Source organism: Thamnophis sirtalis, unplaced genomic scaffold, assembly GCF_051295495.1.
Source record: "Thamnophis sirtalis isolate CommonGarterSnake01/CBP01778 unplaced genomic scaffold, rThaSir2_p1.2 scaffold_6, whole genome shotgun sequence".
Classification (NCBI taxonomy): Eukaryota; Metazoa; Chordata; class Lepidosauria; order Squamata; family Natricidae; genus Thamnophis; species Thamnophis sirtalis.
This window is the reverse complement of record NW_028261386.1, coordinates 119,040,254-119,063,036: the sequence shown is the minus strand read 5'-3', so window position 1 is coordinate 119,063,036 and position 22,783 is coordinate 119,040,254. Positions and strand designations below refer to the sequence as shown.

General features: G+C 42.1%; 1 protein-coding gene across 2 annotated transcripts; it reads right to left on the bottom strand.

Moving 5' to 3' along the window:
- Positions 1–3,501: 3,501 nt before the first annotated feature.
- Positions 3,502–13,435, bottom strand: TENT5A (terminal nucleotidyltransferase 5A). 2 transcript variants are annotated; one of them, XM_014060142.2, is made up of 3 exons: positions 13,071–13,435; positions 9,915–10,507; positions 3,502–8,601 (listed from the first exon to the last, which is right to left on the bottom strand). In XM_014060142.2, exons 2-3 carry the CDS (start codon positions 10,380–10,382, stop codon positions 7,822–7,824), a joined length of 1,248 nt encoding a protein of 415 aa, XP_013915617.2. In that variant the 5' UTR covers positions 10,383–10,507; positions 13,071–13,435; the 3' UTR covers positions 3,502–7,821. The 2 variants fall into 2 exon arrangements, with proteins under 2 accessions (XP_013915617.2, XP_013915618.2); XM_014060143.2 differs by lacking the exon at positions 13,071–13,435 and adding an exon at positions 10,945–11,273.
- Between the last annotated feature and the right edge of the window lie 9,348 nt (positions 13,436–22,783).

The window sequence follows — 22,783 nt, the reverse complement described above, 5'->3', positions numbered from 1 at the left end:
AATATTGTGGCGCAGGATTCAGTCTGCCAGGCTACATTATGTACCATAGGATCCTCCTATGATGTTTACACGTAGAATCTTCATGTATGTCTCCTGAATTCAAATTTATATGAGGAATAGTTGTTCTCAGCATGCAATATACCAGCTGGGTACAGTGGAGATGTAATAGATTGTTGGGATGAGCTTCCAAAATCTCAGTATAATGTAAAAGTAATATCAATATAGCACTTACACTTATATATCGCTTCACAGTGCTTTACAGCCTTCTCTAAGTGGTTTACAGAGTCAGCATATAGCCCCCCAACAATCTTGACTCCTCATTTTACTGACCTCAGAAGGATGGAAGGCTGAGTCAACCTTGAGCCAGTTGGGTTATAGAAGTTTTCATCTGACAGCTTTCTCTCCACTTTCTTTTAAATGTGAAAACAATCTTCACATACGTTACAAATACTTAAGAAAGATTTGTATATTGTGAACTGTTGCCGTTTTTATTTATTAATGGCACGTTAGATATTATTTGAGAAAAGCCATTTTCATTTATCCACTGGGCATGCAGTAGACGTTATGGCCTCCCTGCCAATTTTAGAGACTCGTCTTTTCTGTTTTCTATCCAACCCTTTTTATAGTTGTTGTTGTTTTTAACAACTGAATTTAAAGTGTTCCTGATTTTATTAATACTCAAGGAATTTACTCTGCAAGTTCTTAAACCAAAAATTTATTAGCATTAATAATTCATTAGCATTAAGCTTTGGAATCTTTTCAGAGGACTAATGCTCATCTAGCTCCTAGCATTGGCTATGTTAACAACCCACAATCAAACTCTTCATTTTTTAACGATGGTGGACAATGGTCAGTCTAGAATGTTTACATGAATCTGTTTCTCACAGATCAACAAAGGCTGATGTCGTTATTGGCTATTCCTAATGGAAGAAACTATCCAAAATTTCAGTAAGATTTTTCTCTGGAATTAATGTTAAGAGCTCAAAGCTAGCAGAACAGAGAGCCAGTCCTGCCCGTGGCACGACAAAACCGCGCTCCACTAAAGCGCGCCCGATTAAACCGCGTTGCTGACGTCATCAGCAGGGCGACAACAGCAACCGCGGGGGAAAAAGGGCGCTTTAAATAGCGCTTTGAAAGCAAGCCGATTCAAGTTAAGGTAAGGGTTAGTTTTAGGGTTAGGTTTAGGGTTAGGTTAAGGGTTGGGGTTAGGTTTAGGGTTAGGTTAAGGGTTAGGGTTAGGTTTAGGGTTAGGTTAAGGGTTAGGATTAGGGTTAGGTTTAGGGGGGTTAGGTTTAGGTTTAGGGGTTAATTTTAGCTTTAGCGTTTACAGCGTGCTTTTTTCGTCGCGCTGTGATGACGTCACCTAGGCGGTTTCGTCGAGCGCGCTTTAGTCAAACGCGGTTTTGTGGTGGAACCGTCCTGCCAGGTTCTGGGTGAGGGACTGGAAAGCAGAATGAAATGGCAAACAGACCCATTGGGTTCGTCACCCATCTCCAAATATGCCCTGATCCTTCACTTTGGCCTCATACCTTCAGTTTAACAATCCAGATTCTGGGAAGCAAAAGCATGAAGAAGGAGCTCTCCAACAGGGGGAAAAATTACTTGAAAATTCTGGGTGAACTCCCCCCGTTTTTAAAATGTATTTCCATAAGCAGGTACAGTATCCATGAAAGTTATTCCAAAGCACATTCCTAAGGAAGATACTTAGCACTACTGCTAATATGGAGAAACATAGTTCCCAAAGTCATTCCCTTTCTGAAGAGAATGCTGGGCGTAGCTTGGGAGAAGCCTCTCAGCAGCCTGACTAATAGCAATAGCAATAGCAATTAGACTTATATACCGCTTCATAGGGCTTTCAGCCCTCTCTAAGTGGTTTACAGAGTCAGCATATTGCCCCCAACAACAATCTGGGTCCTCATTTTACCCACCTCGGAAGGATGGAAGGCTGAGTCAACCTTGAGCCGGTGAGATTTGAACCGCCGAACTGCAGATAGCAGTCAGCTGAAGTGGCCTGCAGTACTGCACTCTACCCACTGCGTCACCTCGGCTCTCGACTACAATTCCCAGGATTCTTTGGGCACTGGTGTCGCATAAATCTGATGCATCTTGGTGGTGCCAGGGAGCCTGAATGGATTTTCAGTGCATAAACGAAAAATAATCTTATTATGCTGGCTGTGTGAACATAACAAATGCTTTGTATGGTAGAAAATTGTGTTTATGAAGTTTTAAGCATTTATCTGGGTGCTCTCAAATGCTAGGATTTTCCCCTTTCTTTCCCTGAAAACCTATTTCCTATTTCTACTTCATGAAGGAGGCATCACACTTCCATGTTCCTCATGGACCTGAATCAGCTACTTTCTTATTCTTTTTTAAAGATCTATTAATTTAGTAACAAATTCATTCTTACCATTGTGCTTTCATCACATAGAGGAATTACAGCTGGAAGAATAATTAGTGCTTTTATTTATGAGAGTTTATTTGGTACCTAACGCGGTTATGAAAATCATACAAATTTTCCCTAATAGGATTAATTTTCACTTTTTTTTTAGTAAAAATATTTTTTTCAAGTCCGTTCTTGAAATTCAAGTGTGCTCTTGAAACTTTTATGCATTTTTATTTGCTTTGTTAGAAACTTAAATGTAGCGTTTAAAATCAGTGCAGCTGTTAGCACATGAATGCGTTCCAGTCTCTGTAGTTCTGGGAAAAGAAAATTGTATAACTTATTTTTCTTTAGAATACTTAACATTGAAGTGGCTACTTGCAATGCAACTGTTCCATGACGCTTATGTGTTAAGATGCTTCTCAATAAAATATTTTATCCTCTGTAAATGGGCACCTGTGGTTTAGTTTTGGAGTAGAAGAGGCATTTGGTTAAGAAGGGAAACCTTACTTTAGATTACGGGTGTCACGTTGACATCACGTGACATTTCACGAAGTTTTTCCCATTCACGGAGCTGGGGTGGGCGTGGCCTATGTGTGACACATCCAACTCATGGACCGCCACAGTATGACACCCATTTTAGATCATCCCTTTTACCCCAGTATCAGGTGACAGGAAAATGGATAAGTTTTGCTCTCATCATGATTTGAGATTGTAATTTGAATGAAAGGCATGTTTACATAGACTAACTAACCCAGTTCTCCCCCTTGGTTCCCTCATGATAGGTTGATTCCACAACACTAATTCTCAACTAGTCGGGATATTGCAAGTGAAACACACCTGGGGGGTCACTGGATTGGAGAAAGCTGGCAAATACATTACCAACCGTTTCCATGAAGAATTCAGTTGAAAAAGAGCTTGCAAACGTCATGCTGGAAGAAAGCCAGTGCTTTTTCCCATACTGCATAGCATCTATAATGGCATTTTCCAGTAAGCCAAAGTACTCTTTTAAGGCCATGCAATAAAAGTAAAAACCCTTTATGGACAATTCAACAGCAAAACTCAACGGACAATGGCTTTCAGAATAGTTTTTGACACTGGAAAGATCAGACACAGATAAATAGAAAAAATAACATTTTTATTTACAAATATTCCAAATATTGGATGTTGTAAACAAAATTCACAATCTGTTTCCTCTAGCCCAGAAGCAAATGCTTTTCTTACTTAAAAAGGGTCTGTTTCCCAGCCTTTACTTGGTTCAACCTCCAACCGAACCCAGAGTCAACAAATCCCCATAGCAGGAGCAGTCAAAGGAACAGCTGGATGCTTTGCTGAAGACTACAAGTTCAGAATTCTGTAGAATTTGGGAGAATGAAATTGACCATACTTCCCATAGACTTCAAGGGCTTGCAGTGCCATGTACAGCGCATCGTAGAATGCGTAGGCTTTCCAAAGTTTAAGTAGTTGTAATCATAGCAAACAGCAAAATGTATACATTGACTTTGGATTTTTGTCCATTGCAATGGAAACTGGAAAGACATTCGAAAACAAATTAAACAAAACAAAAAGAAAAAAAGAGAAAAAAAGTGCTGAATATGTCATTAGATATATTTCCTTCTCTGTCTCTTTCCCTTTACATAATTTTAAACTCCACAAACTATTTAAAGCTTTCTCTGAATGAATAAGAGCCTTCAATAATATAACTTGCATATAAAGCATTTTAAAATAGGCATTTATAAGGTGTGCGTGAAACTTTGTGCAATACCTAGCAGCAAGTAAGTTTTAAAGCCTTTAAATAAAATGAGTTATGAAAACAATAATCCTGCTGGCATTTTTTATTGTCTCTTAATTTTTGCTTCTTTCCTTTCAAATAATTTGTTTCATGTATGCATGTTGCAGATTATATACAGTACAATTTTCACTGAACAACTTGGGACTTGAAAATAACACTTCCAATCATTTGATATCCACACAACAGATATGGGCCAATGAGATTTTCAAAATATTCACTATTAAAATTATTCTTTTAAAATTGAATAGAATACAAAACCTTAACGTTCTTCTTTTCTCTTTCCAGCCACTGTCAAACTAGAACAAATTATTCAGAGATAATCCACTGGACCCCAATCAATTTAGCTATGCGTGAGATGTCTTGTATTAAAAACACTGCAACAACTTTTAAAAACTACTGAAAAAATAGTACAGTACAGCTATGAAGCATTTTCTCCTCAAACTATTAATACATCAAAATTGAAAAAGGAAGGTGGATATTGCCAAACCCTAAAAAGAGCTAAATATGTGCCCATAAAAACTACGGTAAATGGGTTTGAAAATATAGGTTTTCGATTGTTTGACCAGCAGTCAGTAGCATCAGACACTTTCTACTAACCCCCCCCCCAATACCAATTACAACTCCTCACACCCCCAAGTATAAATGTGTGGACGTGTCTGTAGACTAATGAAAACTACCGAGCCTTTGAAGTAGAGGAGGGGAAAAATAATTGCCAGGATTTGACCACATCAATTTGCTGTAAAAAGCAACTAAAGTCTTAACTATGGAATGTGGTACAGAGTATGGGTTGGAGGACCTATAATGTCTGGACTAATAAGGATTTTTTTTTAAAATGGAGAAACTACTCCAAAGGAAAATATGCTATATACTATCAGCATTTTATAGCTGTGGTCCTGCCAGTGATCCCCTTGCTAGAGTGGATGTGACTCATTTCTTTGCAGCAAACTATCTGCAGTAAGGAAAAGATAAAACCACATTACCAGCTGATCCCATTTCCCCAGCCTTCAGCTCAGTTTGCATCAGGAACAAACTTGTACACAGTTGCAGCAGGCTTCCCTGACCTGTCTGTCTCCCTCACTCCTACCCTAGATTGGATTCATTCATTATTCTGTTCTGGATGGTCACGGGAATAAAGACGGACAATAATGGAATGTCTGGGGTGTGTGGGTTTTTTTTAAACTAAATACAAATTTTTACCTCTCTTTTCATTCACCACCCAGACTGAGACTGGCTTAACATTGGTTTATAACTAAGCACTAATTGAAATAAGTTTTAAAAATAAGGTTCACACCTATCAGGCATCGGAAGGAGCAAAGGCAAGCATAGTGCTTTCAAGAACAAAAGATGGTCTCCCCGCAGGATCCACTGAGGGGGGGGACAAACTTTTGAGTACTGTAAACACAGGGGGAATCCTATTCAACTAACACAAAAATTATTGTAGATACGAGAAAATCTTTCATAATTTAAAAGCTGGTAGAGGAAATAAGATTGCAATTCGCTTTACAAGGGCCAAGGACAGATTAGCAATTTACTAAATCTTACATTGTAAATATTTCATCTTGTTTTATCATCGACAGGGATGTATCTAAATAATATTTGATTCTACAGGTGTTGATGGCCTTCCTCCATCAGTACTAGAAATGTCAGATCATTAAAAATGGGGGAAAGCAGGCAAGCCAGGCTCTAGCACAATTCATAAAGCATCCGAACATAAGTTAGGATAAGTAAGAACATATGTCAAATCCAAACATAAGTTCCTCAATTAATTAACTTAAAGATCTCTTAACTCTGTATTTGAACGTTACAGTTAGATTTCATTTCCTTTAAAAACCAGTGGCTGGAGGAAAAGGAAAACAGGACTCTTCTGTAAGATAATCAACACAAAGGGATGGAAGAACACGCAGTAAGTTGATTCTTTGGGAAAGCAAAAACGATTCCTTTTAAATAAGACACAATATTAAGCTGCAAAATAGAGTGTGGCAATCAAATCAAAGATGTTTGATAGTTGTGTGTATGTGTGGAAAGACACATACATGCACGCAAACGTGCAACACAAAGGGTTCATTTCACATTTGCTAAGTTATAGTGGTTGTGGAATGCACAGTGCATTCTGCTTGCTTTTCAAAAGAGATATTAATCATAAGTATTTAAATTACCAAGTAAAACAGTATCTGGGGATTAGGGGAGCCACCTGTTTGAGCCACATTCCAGTTGGTGTCTTATTCCACCACAGAAATATGTAGGAGTTTCTAAGATGAACCGCATTAAATTAAGGTACAATAGTTAAGAGGTTTTGTCCAATTAGGTGACTCACAAATAGGCCAATTAATTATTTTTGTTATTGGATTCCTATTTTATATAGGACTAATTTGTGTATCTAGATTTTTCAGGAATCTCTGCAAAGTGCCTCACAATGATTATATCCTCTTGCAGACTGGAACACGCATACTATAGCTCATTTAAAACATTCCTTAACATTTGCTACATTTCCCTACCATGTTAAAAACATGTATATACATATAACGTGTTACACACACACACACACACACACACAAAACAATAAACATACACATACATTGTGTACCAAAGATTGCAGAACACCAACAATATAACCTTTATATAGGTATTTGCAAAGAAAACAAATAGGAACATCCTCCACCATTTATTCACAAGCTTATTTTTTTAAAAGTTTCTTGTGTCCCTGATAAAAAACAAAAACAAAATGCAAGATTAAACCACAAAACTATATTTTTTCCCTCACTTCAAATTCTCTGAAGACATCAGGCACTTTTGTTTAAAATTTGCGTATACAAATATATATATTTATATTTCATAATCTAACATATCCCGTCTTTACTAGGAGAATTTATCTTTGGTCCTAAAGCGTATGAATCTTGCTGCAGCTGGTTTTCTTGCTTTCCACATTTTTTTAAAAAAAAATGTGAAGCATGCACACAGCTGGAAATAATGAAATTTGCCATAATCCTTCCCACCCCCACCCTTCTTTCAGCCTCCATCTCTTTTTTCTCTTTTCTGAGCAAGCAATTTCTCTTAAAGCATTCTACTCAAGCAAGCTATACATTCTGTGGCAACTTGCTGGGAAGCATAATTAATGCATGCTCCAAGGAGATAATTCCAAAATACACCTTATTCCAATGTATCTGAATATATTTTGCATCTAACTTTTAATTCCTCAAAGCATATTTAGCTTTTGTTTTGTTTTCCTTCTTCTTCTTAAGGTTCATTTTTCATTTCAATGTTCAAATTCCATTTTAAAAAAAATAGTAATAATCAAGGCGGGCTTCCCAACTTCTGCTCTGCCATAGCTATGGGAGCAAGCAGTGCCAACCCATATTGTCATCAACCATTTCTCCTAAGGTTTATCTCAAGGCGATCTAGTTGCTCTTCAAGACAGGTTGCATACTTTGGGGTGGAATCGAATAGCTTTTGGTTCTTTTCTAATATCGTGCTCACTTAAGAGCGCAAGAGAGAAGAACCAGAAGCATTTTCCTCCAGCAAAAAAAAAAAAAGGTAGAGCAAACCATGTTGCACTTCCCACTTTTAAAAGAGGAGAGCCACCGGTCCCCCTTTATTCGCTTCCACAAGTCTCTTAAAACCGGTTAGTTCCCCCCAAGTCTATCAAAACCGTTTAGTTACAGGGCAACCAAGTAGAATAAGTGTGCTGCTGGCAGGGGAACATGGGCTGAACCTGAGCAATATAGTAATTGCTGAAGTTAGCGTCAGCTACGTAAGGGGCTGGCTGGTAGTAGCAAGTGACATTGGCCACGTTGGGGATGATATTTTGCTCAGCCAGCACCCGGATGGCCAGCATGGTGATAAGATTTAACGTCTGTCGCCTCTCGTGCCCCATCAGGCACACAGTGCTCTCATTCACCACCCCATGAAGGGTCATGAGATAGTCGTACTTGCGGTCCTCGAGTCCCACAAAGTGGTTCTGCAAGTAGGACTCCAGCTTGCGCTGCTGTTCTCCAATGTCTGAGAAATCAATAAAAAACCTTGAGCACATATATCTCTGGAGGGACTTAATCTCAGATTCGGAGGCAGCCCTGAAGCCTCTGACCAGGAGGTTGCAGTATTTAAGGAGGCCACCTCCCCTGATCTCTTCTGGGTTTCTAGTTGCGATCGTCTTGTTACAAAGGTGGTCAAAGGCTTCTTGGAAATCCCCATAGACGCTCTCCCCAATTATAGTCGGGTGAAAAGGTTCGGTCATTGGATTCTCAGAACATTCGTAAAAAAGGAGGAGGGAGTCCAGCTTGATCTGGAAAGAATCTACGCTGAACTCAAACTGCCTCCTCAGAGAATCCACGAATTTCAGCTCCACGTTTTTGCCACTGTTGTTGGATAAGGAGATGAGGCTCCATCGGTCGGAATCGTTGCAGACTTTCACCATTTTCTGGACGTAGGCTTCCTGCAATTTGAAACAAATAACCCCCGCCACAAAAAAAACAAAAACAAAAAAAGGAGAAGAAGAAGAGAAGAAAAGGTCAGGAAACCAGTAGCAGCACTTCCTCTTTAGAGCTTTCATTTGGATTTGATCCCAACTTTACCCCTGTCATCCCCAGAGCTCAGGCATAAGCAAGAGACAATGTGGACAGGTTGAGTATGTGCTCTGCAGACAGGTCGTGGTTAAAGACAGTAGGAGGTGGGGGGGTTGGAGAGATTCATGCCATGATAAATGCACAAAAGGGATGTTCTGTGTAAGGGTTTTATTTTGTCTCCTCCTTCAAAGATGTAATATAAAAATGCATACAAAGTAACAGCAGTAGAATTACTTTGGAAAATTGCAATTTAATGATGGCAAAAATGAAGGGGATCACATGCTAGTTCTCGGTTTTTGTTTTTTTTCCATCTTCAAAATATTTTAAAAAAAATATTTTTTACCTTTTGGAGAAACTGGAAAATTTCTCAATAAAATTTTAAGCTTATACGCTGCCCTCCAAACCAAGATAATTCCTGCAGAGTAATAACTTAAAGGTTTTTGGGCGATTCCAGACTTCCGTTAAAAGGCCATTTGGCTTCAGTGGACTTTTTGAGTGTTAAAAAAATAATAATTAAGCTTAATGTAGTGCCAGTGAGTGAGCACATTTTTCAAGAATAGAACAGAACAGAATTCTTTATTGCCAAGTGTGATTGGACACACAAGGAATTTCTCTCCAGTGTATAAGCTCACAATGTACATGCAAGCAACAAGTGATAAATCATGATCATAAGAGACTAGGCTCTCAAAATCCTTAACTAAATCCTAGCCTGGTGTTTCTACAGCCCTGGGGGGAATGGGTTTAGCCTCTCTATTCCATCTGAAGGGCAGGGAAATGAAGGAGCACTGTTTCCCTCTAGCGGGCCCAGCCACAACTCAAGGAAGAAAACAAATAACTGTAATTAAAACAATTTAGCCCACAGGAAAAAAACAGGAGCCTCTAAAGAAGCTCAAATAGTTTGGTTTAATTCAGCTATAGATCAGGGCTATAATTAAAGCGGGAGGCTCTCCCTGCTCTTCCAAAAGCAAAGGAGAAGTAATCGTTGGAGGAAGCCAATTAAAAGATGGTGCTGGCTATAAGCATAGAAGGGAGAGAGAGCGAGGGAGAGAGAATTGATGTGTCTAATCCTCAGAGAGCTGGCATTTCCCAATGCAGACTTGATGTGTATCTTATTCTAGGCGTGCACCTCGTCTGCCTAAAGCAGCCACCTGCTGGGAGGGAGAGCGCATTCCCTTTAATTTACCTTCAGGGTGAGCGGCGTGATCTTCTCCTTGTTAACCCCGTCCGGCAAGAAATCCAAGAGGCAATCCAGGACCACGTCTTTGACTCTCTGGAACTCCGCCTCGCCTTTCAAATCGGCGCAGAAGATGAGGTCCAAGTCCTTGTAGCCCAGGCCGCTGTCCTGGTGCAAGACGTGGCTGGCCGCCGAGCCGTTGAGCCTCACATCGCGCACGCCGATGCCTTGCTCCTCCAGGCGGCTCCTCACCACTTTCACGATCTGTCGCGGCTGCATTTCCAGAGTGGGGAAATTGCCCCGGCCGTGAATCGGGATGGTTTCGCTCAGGATACGATCCAAGCGCTGCACTTGCTCCCAAGTCAGCACATTGCAGCGGCTGTTCTCGCAACTGTCCCTGCAGGGCTCCGGAGGGACCTCGTTCGAGCTGCTGCTGCTGCTGCTACCGCCGCTAAGACCGTTTTCGTCGTCTGCCATGGTCCAGCTTAATTTATAGGATGGTGCGGAGACGATGTGCGTGTGGAGGGGAGTTCAAACGACACAGGCAGAACTAATGAACAAAGGCACTGTTTTCCTTTTCGAGGCGTCTTCTTCCTTCGCTCCTAGCGGGTGGGAGGGTGGATAGGAGGGAGGGAGGGAGGGGTGAAAGAAATGCAAAAGCAAACTGAATTAAAGGCTGCGATCCTCAAGCCTGGAGGATCGCAGTCGCTTTTCTCCGCCCCCTCCTATTCATCGAGCTCCCTCGAGTTTTCAAAGCACACGAAGCGAAGACCACCGCCGCCTCCGCCCCCAGGTTGGACTTGACCAGGGACACAAATATTTTAATCGCCACCACCACCACCCATCTCATCCACCGGTATACACACCCGGGCTTTCTCTCGACCACCTGGCAGTAGTGTGTGTGTGTGTGTGTCTGTGTGTGTACGTGACCGAGCCGCCTCGCTAAGGGACGGCGTGGAAGAAGCACTGAAGGGCTGGCAAGAGAGGAGAGAGAGAGAGAGGGAGAGAGAGAGAGGTAGAGAGACGAATGTCCACCTACGCGCAATTGTGGAGGAGCAGCCTGGTTTGGAGTTATTTATGGAGTCATGTCCCGTGGTGGGTCCGCCAGCCAGCCAGCCCGGTTCGCTCTTCTCCAGAGAGCTGCTCCCGATCGCTCTTCCGCCTCTAGGCTATTTGCTAGTTCTGGTCGGAAAACCGTTCCCAAGTACTTTTTTATATGGGCTTTTTTTTTTTCCCCTGGCTCTTCCGGGCCCGAATCACTCTCCGATCCCCACGCCCCTCTCATCTGCATATGAAGGCTTCTTCTCTCGCTTTCCGACACGCCCCTTTCTCTGCTTAAACAGCTGCTTTTCGCAGAGCTTTTCCGAAAGTTCCTTCCTCCGCCCCCCTCTGTCGTCCCCCCCCATAAAAGCTGTCCCCAGTGCAAGGGGAGGAAAGGTGAAAGTCCGAATAGGGGGGGATTCTGCTGGGACTTCCTGGAAGCAGCTGGTCGGAAAATCTGCCAGCGATGGGGGGGGCGAGGATGGGTGGGGGCGGTGGGAGCTCTTAAAGAGCCCCCCCCCCCGATCTTTAATCGTCAACCAGGGACCCTCGAATAAGGCTGGTCCTCAGAGCCAGCAGCCGAAGCCTGCGCACGTTCTTGGGCTCTTCCTGCGGAGAGCGAGCGTTGCAATAGCGCGGACAACGGAACAGCCTGTCTCGCGGGGGTGGAGGAATGATACTAAGCCCTTCTGAACCCGAATTTATGCGGTAATTACTAAAGTTAGCCTCTGCATCTGGGATTGGCCGACCGGAGCAGCAAAGGCAACGTTAGCTAGCGGTTGGGTAAAGGGACGGCTGCCTCTTCCCGTGCAAACACCCCCCTTCTCTCCTCCTGTTAATTTAATTATTGATTTACTTGTCAAATGTCTTCGCCCACCCTCCTCGCGGTATAAAGCCTTGACTCAGAGCGGCTGAGCAAAGTAACGTAAGGGAAAGTATCAGAGGCTAAAAGACAAGCTGGGGCGTTTTTCTCAGGTAGAAACCAAATTCTCAGTTCCTAGGGAAAAAAGAGGGGACTGGGGGAGGGGGAAGGAAAGGGGAAAAGATACTGAGCTCTCGGTCGTTGCGCACTTGCTACTTTGCGCTGTACTGTCGGGAACGTTTGAGAAAAAAACACACATCTACCGACATCAGCTAAATAAATAGGTAACACAAGAATGGGGAAAGGGGGGGGGATTGCTCAGCACCACTATAGGCACCTCTCTCTCTCTCTCTCTCTCTCTCTCTCTCTCTCTTATCTATCTATCTATCTATCTATCTATCTATCTATCTATCTATCTATCTATCTATCTATCTATCTTCCCCCTGCCCCCCCCCCCTTTCTCTCCACAACTGAAGCAAGGGACACCTTGGGCTACAGAACTCAAGGAATGCACGAGGTCTCTAATTTGTGATAGATGCGGATATTCACGGCCATCCAACTCCAAATCAGATTCCGGTGGCCTCCCCGATGGTTAACTGGCAAGAAAAGGACGGGGGTGGGGTGGTATGCAAAGGCGTCTCAGGACAGGCCTCTAGCGACGCAGGGAATAATTAGATCGTAATCCTGACGACAGAAATGTCTGGTATGGAGCTAAACATAAAAAAAAAACAATTGGAGGGAAAGTTGGCCGAAATGTTCCGAGTACTTGTTTTCTTTTTAAAAGAGTTGCTGCAGGCGGTAGAAAGAGCCATGTACTATTTACTGGACCGATCTTCCAAGTCGGCCGGCGAAACCGCTGGCGCATCTTCTCATAGAGAAAGAAATAACCCCAATTTAAAAACAGTCGCTTCGGTCACTTTGTTGCCCCCTCTGCATTTATTCTCCGAAGGGTAACCTTCCCCAACCCACCCCGGTTTAACAAGTTAGTAGGCAGGGCTGCGCGCCCAACAGCAAACGAGGCGAAGAACTGACTGTATTCAAGTAGGTTACGTAGTTTTAAAAAGCGTTCGCACAATGCAAATAAACGGCGCCGAATATAGAGCATTAGGCAAAAGTTGTCTACCTTAATAGCAACGGTTACCTTTTATTAAAGGATTTATTTATTTATTTTTTACAAGCATTAAGTTTACTTTTTTAAAAAGTTCCTAATACATGCGGGGGGGGGTGTTGTCTGGGGAGAGAATAAAATACAGATAACTCACTTTTCTTTCTCCGCTATGTCAAATCTCCAGTACGGAATCATTCAACGGCCTGAGTATTAAAAGAGTTAAAGCGCGGTAATCGAAGGATTCTACCTGCGCAAATCCAAATCCTCTTTCAATGTTGCTACGCAGGACTTGAAAGGCATGGCAAGAGAGCCGAGGTACGTAGCCGAGGCGCCGTGCACAGATGCAAAGGTGTCCGTCACGCTTCCTAAGACAAGATGAAGGAGATCACGGCCGATAAAAAGAGGAGGGGGAGAGAGGTCAAACCCCCCCCATTGGAAGAACAGTAATAGGAGGGGGGGTTGCAACGTCACGGGTCCTGACGTTCCAGCAACAGCTGTAGGGCGATCCCAAAGACCTGTGATGTGAGAAGAGCTTCGCCAATCAGCGCCGCCCTGGCCGCGATCCTTTTATTTTCCTGCCTTCGGGCTCCCGAAGCGTCGAGCCAATTGGAAAGCTGCTCGGGCGAACGTAGCCTTGCCAGATCTGTGAATGAGCTGTGCGCGCGGAGGTGGAGTGTGTGTGGGGGGGGGGGGAGACCAGACAGCCCGCCCACGCGCCCACAAACAAGGGGTGCTGCTTTCGCGAAGCTGAAAGCTTCCGCGGTCGGAGCCTTCCGAGGCGGAGATCAAGGAACGATGGGAAAGGCCTTTTCGGGTGCTTCCTTCTCCCGAGAGTCCCGAATTTTTGCATTGGGGGTGGAAGGATCGCGGTCGGCCAGGCAGACCGATCCGTCCTTCTAAAGCAGGGGTGTCTGGCTTGGTTTTTTTTTTTCGCCGTAGGACTCAATGGCGCGCCGCCGGGTTAAGAGGCACTGCCTGAGGCGTCTCACTAGGTTCGGGACTCGGTGGGTTATGAAGTGGGGAGATTGTGCAATAAATAATATAAATAATACACATCGATCTTTGACGGGGGTTCCAAATCAGCCTTGGAAGAGCCGAGGTGGGGCAGTGGTTAAATGCAGCACTGCAGGCTACTTCAGCTGACTGCAGTTCAGCGGTTCAAATCTCACCGGCTCAGGGTTGACTCAGCCTTCCATCCTTCCGAGGTGGGTAAAATGAGGACCCAGATTGTTGTTGGGGGCAATATGCTGACTCTGTAAACCGCTTAGAGAGGGCTGAAAGCCCTATGAAGCGGTATATAAGTCGAACTGCTATTGCTATTGCTTGGCCCCCTGCGCAGCCGTAAAAAGACAACCGGGGGAAGCGGGGGGGGGGAGTTGACAGCAGAATTATTGCTCAAGATTTGCAGGCTCCTAATCGCCTTACATTGGGCTTTCACACATTCCTGAACTCCGCTTCAGCCCAGGAATAATGTCGGTTTGGATCCGAGTCGTGTTATGTGCCATACACGGAGAAAAAGGAAAGCGGTGGTTAAGCCAAGCGGCCGGGTCTGTTGCCCGCATCGTGTTGCTCAATCGCATCGCATTCAGGCAATAAGCGATGGAGTAAAAGCTGTCGAAATAATATGAGTTTCCTTGGGTTAAAAAGAAAAATAACACGAATGGCGTTTTCAGTCTTTTTTTTTTACTACTTGGGACCGGCGTCACGCAGTTAACATCCTTCGGGCGCCTCAAGCCACACGGGTTGCTCTTTGGGGCAATGTTCTGCCTTCCGCATGCCTGCTGACACCACTAGGCTTGCCAGCCCAATCCAAAAGGGGAGGTTTTCCCCCCCTTCCCTCCCACCACCTTCCAGCGTTACATAAAAGCGGCGTGCGCCCCACGTCCTCCCGCCTTAGTTTTTACTAGCAGTTTTGTAAAAAAAAAAAATTTAAAAAAAATTCGTTATCCAGAAGTTCTGGTAAATTGACATGGAATGGGGAAAAAATGGACCATGTCCCGCTGCTCGTGCTCAACTCCCAAGGTAAAAAGAGCCCGTTTCCTCCTTAAATCGCCGCCTTGAAAGCGTCGTAGAAAATGATAAAGGCAATCGGGCATCTTCGGCAACGGCCGCCACAATCAGCTCCCCCACCACCCGCGCCCCAACGGGGATTTAGGAACTTCGTATTTGCGGAGGGGGGGGGAAGCGGCAGCTCCCGCTTCCTTCCTTTTCCCCCTCCCGCCATTGGAAATGGTTTCGTTCTTCCAAGACTTCCAGACTCGGGGTAGCCGCCTTTAAGGTAGAACCGAGGACTGCCTCGGGGGAGGGCTAGCGGTTTCTAACAGTCCCCTTTCCCGAGCTATGGGGATTTCTCCCGGAGAAGTCGAGCGAGCCTGCTGATCTGCCAACCCTTAAAGGCGGGTTGAAATTGCCGGGTTTCTCAACTCCGTCTCCCGACCCGATTGCGGGGGAAAAGGAAAGTGGTTCGTGCGGCAATCCCGCGCGCAGGAGAGTGGCACGCGCTGCGCTCGTTTCCGCCCCATTGATTGGCTCCTGCCTATGTGTGCGCCGCTTAGGTGCAGGTTATGTGGCAATGCTGGCCCCTGCCGGCGAAGAGGCCAAATGCAACTTAGGCTCTGCCTTCGCCTACCGAGGGAGCTTGGGGGGGGGGGGGGGGATGTTCCCTTTAGGCTTCAAGGCTGGTTTTTTTACCGCTCAAAAAGCACCTCTGAGTGACACCGAATCCTTGACAAATAATTACACTCCCGGGCGATGTTATCTTTTATTGTTCAACTCATCTCAGTGAAGAAAACCTCTTCAGAAAAAGACAACCTATGGGGAAACCTATGGGAAAGGTGCTTTTCAAGAAGCTGAAGAAGCTTCTTGGATGAGAAGCAAAACGTTTTCAAAGAAAAAAACAGAAAGTCCAGTTGCCTCTTGAGAAAGCACCTTTGGGACAAACAACTATCGCCTCGATGAGTGAAAATCTCCGTAAACCTATGTTGCAGAGTACTCCATCAAAAAATTAATAATAATAAAGTTGCGATGCTCTGAATTTTGTCACAGCAAGACCATTTCATTAATCAAAAATGGAATGGTGGCCTAGAAATTACAGTTTACTCTTACAGGTAAATGGGGTAGCTGAGAAAAATGATTAAAATCTATAAAAGGCCTTAGTATTTTCTTTGAAGACCTTTCAAAACCACCACCAAGGGGAAGTAGGGTAGAGGGGAATGATGGAGGGAAGATGGAAAGTTGGAGGGGGGGGCGAAAGAAAGGGTTATGGAGGGTCGAAGAGGTACATTGGGTTTCTATTTTGGGGGGTATTGTTGACAAGAGGAAGGACTGTGTTTATTGTTTAATGTTATATGGCCCCGGTTATGCACAGTATATATGTGACTGTATGAAAATGAAAAATGGGAAATAAAAACACATTTACAGGAAGGGGGAAAAAAAACAAACACCGCCAATCCATAGATCAGTCGGTTATCTCAGTGTTTCTCAACCTTGGCAACTTGAAGATGTCCGGACTTCAACTCCCAGAATTCCCCAGCCAGCGAATGCTGGCTGGGGAATTCTGGGAGTTGAAGTCCGGACATCTTCAAGTTGCTAAGGTTGAGAAACACTGGGTTATCTACAGAACTGTGGAAATCACATATTAGTTTCTTCATGTCACTATGGTACCAAGCCAGAGATCAGTTGACTTTGGGCCACTACGTTATCATCACACTGTGCTTCAAAGGAGGTGTATTCTCATGGGATATAGATGGAAGTTTCTCAAATCCACGGTTAGGTTGCCTCTCACTTCTGTATTGTAAAGATAAGAAATGATCATGTCATGTGTTGGAAGCATCACCACAGTAAATAAATAAAGTTTATATTGTCCTGGAGCTGTTTTGTTACCAAAACATTTATCCAAGAGTGTGGGGAAATTGTGGTCTGGTTGCTGAACTGCAACTCCATGCAGTCACGCCATGGCCAACGCTAAAAGCTATAGTTCAGCAACATCTACACAACCACAGGTTCCCTTTCCTTAGCGAAGGGACAGCTCCTCACTCTTCCTCCTTAGATATATTTACATAGAAATTTTCAATTTCCCCATTAAGTCACAAATTACAATAATATTCATACGTCCACAACTACAATCATGAATCTCCATTATTGTTGTCTAAAAGAATGAAACTGATGCTTCTATAAGTACTACAAAACTGCTACTTAAATCCAAGACCCAGAGGTGGGTTCCTACTGGTTCGCACCAGTTCGGTAGAACCGGTTCGTCAAATCTACCGAACCGGTTAGAAGAGGTTCCACCAGTGGACCCGAAAGCAGGCCACACCTACAGAAGAGGTTCCAAAAATTTTTGAAACCCAGCACTGCCAAGACCAAAGATTACATTAAAAATAAAAATTATAGCCTGTTGCACTGTTGTTCTGTAGAAACATAGATTCAGGGCACCGTTCTATAGTCATTTTTTAAGGTTTTAGTTAGCTGCAATTTAGCCTCCATGAATCCTAATGCATTATTGTTGCAATATACGTGCAGGCATTAGCTATGCTGAAACACGTATAGAATAGAAGCAATGATTAACCATATGATTGAATCAGTAAAACAAACTGTTTAACTCCTAACACTAAGCAGATCAGTAATCACAGACTCTTAATTATAAGCGTTGATTAAATCAGGGGTACAACTAATTAACTCTCAAACATTAATTAAGGATTGGAAGTTTACATGGCGATAAAAGATTTATTGACTATGAGTATTCTTTAGGTCTACATGGAAGTAAATGAGTTATCATATACTGTAAACTTGCACAATCATGATTGGTCCCCATTGACTATGTGAATCCACCCCTTCCTTGTGTATGCTCAATAAAAGAGGCCTCCGGACTCTGTTCCGGGTCAGTTCGTCCCGAAGGGAATTCGTGTCCGAGTCTTCCTTCCACATTGGCTTCATGAAGGACCCGCGGAGAAATCGCACATTATGACTTTAAGAACTCTTCCTCTGTAGTAAACAAAAGAAGAAAGTCTATCATATTAACTAAGAACGTAATCGTTTGGTTCAGTTTGAAACACATTAAAATTGATCATTTAGGAAAAAAAACACAGCAAGCTTGAATTCTGAAATATTAGATAGTTTGCTTTTGGTCAGATGTACATGAGATTACATCGCATCTGGGCTGATATATTGTGGAACGTATTCTTTAATTCTCTCAGAATTAAAAGATTTAGACTTCAGGCCTCCAGCAAAATGTCTGCTATGTGGATTGCCATATTTAAGTTAAATATGGGTTATGAAATTAAACCTAGCTCTTAGGTTTCTACTAAAATCTAAACTAATCAAAGGGAATGACCAATGAAATACAGTGTTAAATTAGCACACAGTAATAAAATATATGAGATTGCACAAGTTGCTTGTTATTTACATAAAGTCTTTATTTTTATATTTTGCTGCATGACAAAAAGTTCTAAGGTTCTTTATTTTCCCTCAGAGCCAGGGGTGGGTTTCAACCGGTTCGCGGCAGTCCCTGCGAACCGGTTGGTCGCTGAACCCGGAAGTAAGTAACTTCTGGGAACGGCAAAGGGCGCGCCCACCCGCCCGCGGTCCTTACCCGGTTTTGACGAGTTCTGCGCTTCCACGCATGCGCAGGACACATACAGCGCCTGCGCGATCGTCCAGGAGCAGCTGGAGCGTCACGCAGATGCTAGTACGCATGCGTGCACCGCGTGCGTGCACGAGGACGCCGCCGGCCCCGTTCCAACCGAACCGGTTGGAGCGGGGCGAGAAACCCACCCCTGCTCAGAGCCAAATGACAGGTGCCCTTAAATAACTGGTTTAATATTTTGTGTGCACTATAAAACCTAATTGTAATTGCTTTTGTTCATTCTATATGTATTCTTAATATTCACAACATTATAATTGCAGTGATAAAAATGTTTATACGGATGTGAGTAACTCTAGGAAGACTTTTGGCAGTTCTTCTTTAGAACTAGGAAGTAAAATCATTTGAAATTATGTAAGAATAATAACAAAGAACAAATATTTGAATAATACTTTATCCATCTATACAGTGAAGACTATATTGTAGGTATTAAGGGAGGCAATTCTACTGAGTGCTTTAGAGGAAGAATAGAAACCTAACTATCCATTATTACATTATGGTAATGCAAAATCTACTCGGAAACAATTTTTAAAAAGACATTTTCATTACTGGTTGTGATCCTTTTCATAATTACAGGTTAATAGGGATGCATTATGGCTTCCCTGAGTAAGAGTATATTCACTAATTCCAATTTTGGCACATATTGCTACTTTTAGAAATTTCAGAATTCATGATAAATTTGCAAAGCAAAATATCTCTCCTAATTTTTATACCCATTCCTTTGCTTAGAAAAAGGAAAACAGAAATAAAAGAAACACCCTTAGCAAAAGGGTAACAGAAATAAAACCAAAACAAAAATAAAAGGAAGAATTAAAAAAAACCTCTGCAGTTCCCCAAACAATGACAATTACATTTGAAAATAAATATATCTTTTAAGAAGAATATTCTTTAGGACCATGCCTAAAAATTCAATAGAATGCAAAACACTTCACCACTTTTGCAACTCTCTATTCAGGCTGCAAAATATAAGATGGTTTAGCAATTTCTTTTCAGAAAGGATTCTGAAAAATGAGAGGTGGATTGGTACAGGTTCCAGAGCTGACAAGTTGATTTATGCTTCCAGACAGAATAATAGGCAAAAGAGACTCATACCTTATTTCCAGGATATTTTGTGAGACATTTGTTAAAGTCTTCATTGTAAAAGAGAGAGATGAAAACTAATGCATTAAAGAGTTCTTTTAGAAATCATAATATCTTGATAGGGAAAAGTAACACAATCCATCATTATTCTTGTAAGTGCTGTAAAATTTAATTGGAAACATCTAAAAAAAATTAATGTCAGTTTAGTACTTTGTTCCTCTTAGTGTTTGTTGCAGGGCCTCCTTGTTTTTTTGCTGCACTTAGTTCAAACAGCACAGCTGCGAGTACAGGATGTGTAAGGGCTTCTGTTTGTTAAGTGGCCTGTTGCAAAGCTTGACACACAGAGAGAGTGACTTGCCAGAAGTCACCCAGTTGGCTTCAGTGCCTAAGAGAAAACTAGTACCTGAATCTCTTTGCTCTTAGCGCAGCACTTCGACTGCTTTACCATGCTGAGTTTTTATATCAGTTTAACGCTTTAAGAATAAAGATTGAATCAAACCAGAATTGTTAAAACGGTTCCACCACAAAACCGCGGTAGACTAAAGCGCGCTCGACGAAAGCGCGTACCTGACATCATCACAGCGTGACGAAATCATCACACTGTGAGCAGTAAAGTTAAAATTAACGTGAAAACTTTACCCTAACCCCCCCAAACCTAACCCTAAACCTAACCCTAACCCTTAACCTAACCCTAAACCTAATCCTAAACCTAACCCTTAACCTAATGCTAAACCTAACGCTAACCCTTAACCTAACCCTAAACCTAACCCTAACGCTTAACGTAACCCTAACCCTAACCCTAACCCTTAACCTAACCCTAACCCTAACCCTAACCCTAAACCTAAACCTAACCCTTACCTTTACGTGAATCGGCTTGCTTTAAAAGCGCTTTTTAAAGCGCCCTTTTTTCTCCGCGGTCATATTTGTCGCGCTGCTGATGACGTCAGGTATGCGCTTTAATCGGGCGCGCTTTAGTGGACCGCGGTTTTGTCGTGCCACGGTTAAAACAGCTCATAAGAATTGTCAGTCAAATAAAAAATAAAAAACAAAAATTTGAGAAGAATTTCTAATATGAAGTAGGAGCTTTACAACCAATCAGAATGTAATGTTGTACATCTTATATTAAAAGAAATCCAAGTTTCAGATGAGACAGAAATCTGTGCATGAAATTATAGCCCATTCATGGGTTACAAATTAAGTTTTTGACAGTGATGCACAACTCTTGTGATGTAATCTGCCAGTCTTCTAACCAAGGAAGTGATTCCCAGTGATAGATATAGCTCCTTCTAGCAACAGTTATCATGTATAAAGCCAACTCAGTATACTTTCTGGAAATATAAAATGAAAGAATGTGAAATCATTTTGCTTTTTTCATCCCATAATGAAGCATCTTCCAGAATTGCTGAGCTTTGTGACATTTTGCTACCTGATATGAAATAATAATCCAACTTGAGATATCCACCTCTTTTTTGCAATGTACATACCGGTAATTATTCAAAGTATGAAATGTTGTGAATTTTGTGCTGTAAGAATTTTATATTTAGTCAAAACTCTTGTATCCAGCTTTGTTTTTTGTAACTCCACTATCATCTTTGAAGATAATGAATGGTTGGGGATTACTCCAATGAGGTAGTCTCAAAAGATTACAGCTTTTTATAAAAAGGTTAAATCTTGCAATCTACCTGAATTAATATTTATCCACTGATCAAATTTGTAACATATTTGCCTTCATGGAAAAAAAAAGGTTCATTACTGAAGGAAGAGGCCTTAAACCTACATATATTGCTTTATATTTATCTCATAATTTTAATAGGCCATTTATAATTGGTATCTTATGCACTGAACACTTCTATTTGTATCAGAACCAAGGTGGCTCAGTGGTTAGGGTGCAGTACTGCAGGCCACTTCAGCTGACTGTTATCTGCAGTTCAGCAGTTCTAATCTCACCGGCTCAAGGTTGACTCAGCCTTCCATCCTTCCGAGGTGGGTGAAATGAGGACCCAGACTGTGGGGGCGATATGCTGACTCTGTAAACAGCTTAGAGAGGGCTGAAAGCCGTATGAAGTGGTATATAAGTCTAACTGCTATTGCTATTGCTATCATGCCCGGGATAGTTATGCAGGCCTTCTGAGATTCTTATTTCTTTTGTAATTCATTTGACATCTTTTCTTCAATTTTTATTGGGAATAATCTGGAATGTCCTTGCTGAATTATTCATTTTTTCCTGCTGATTTTTCTTCTAGCCTAGATAGATTTAGGTTTCTGCATTTTAAAACATCATGCTTATTTTTTATGCATAAATATTTATATTTTTATCAGATGTGTAATTAATTATTATTGATTTTTAGTCTTTATTGTTTCTGAAATGTTTTAACACAAATATTAAATCCTGTTATTTCTTTCAGCTGCTGCTTTTCTTCTTCAGATAAATTCCATAAATCATCTACGTCTTATTCTTGTCAAACCAATATCCTGGTATTAAATGGTATTATTATATATGATGCATTGCCAGTTCTAAGGAGTCCTTTGCATGAATGACTTGAGAGAATGGTCATCAGCATATAATTTTAATTTATGTTTTTGATTTGATCATTAGAATTATGAAAAGTTTACTCTTACATATTTTTTACTCTGTTACCATTTCTTCCTTATCAGAAATTCTATTGCCAACAGGACATTGCCTTTATCCCAAATCTTACAAGACAGGCATATTAATTTAAAATCAGATGACCTTAAAGCTTTTTCTTGGCTTGGAACCTATCTAGAATAGCTGCAAAAGCAGGAAGTTCATTGAGGTCTTAACAGGCCAACTTATGCTTCAAAGCTGGATTGGACGAAGAGATAACATGTTGGACCGACCTGCTCTGCATACTTTAGTGGCAAAATGTAAAGCTTTCATTGCAGTTGTCCAATGTCCTTACAGGAAGGCCAGTTTTTCAGAAGATAAATCAAAGAAAAATGTGTTTATTTGGACTGATGACAGTAGGAATTTTCCAAAGCCTGATTGAAAGTGGATGCTGAAATGATGTTTTCAATTAATAATATAAGGAGGTTTGCTTTTGCAAATGTCTTTTGCTTCTGCAAGATGGCAGCAGCCAGACATTTTAACTCTGTACATTATGGCTTGCATATTGGCGGAGTCCTTG

Excerpts from the sequence above, each read along its gene's own strand:
- TENT5A (XM_014060142.2), bottom strand. The coding sequence starts at position 10,382 with ATGGCAGACGACGAAAACGGTCTTAGCGGCGGTAGCAGCAGCAGCAGC. Across the intron at positions 8,602-9,914 it reads TCACGCCGCTCACCCTGAAG|GAAGCCTACGTCCAGAAAAT; the intron begins GTAAATTAAAGG and ends TTCAAATTGCAG.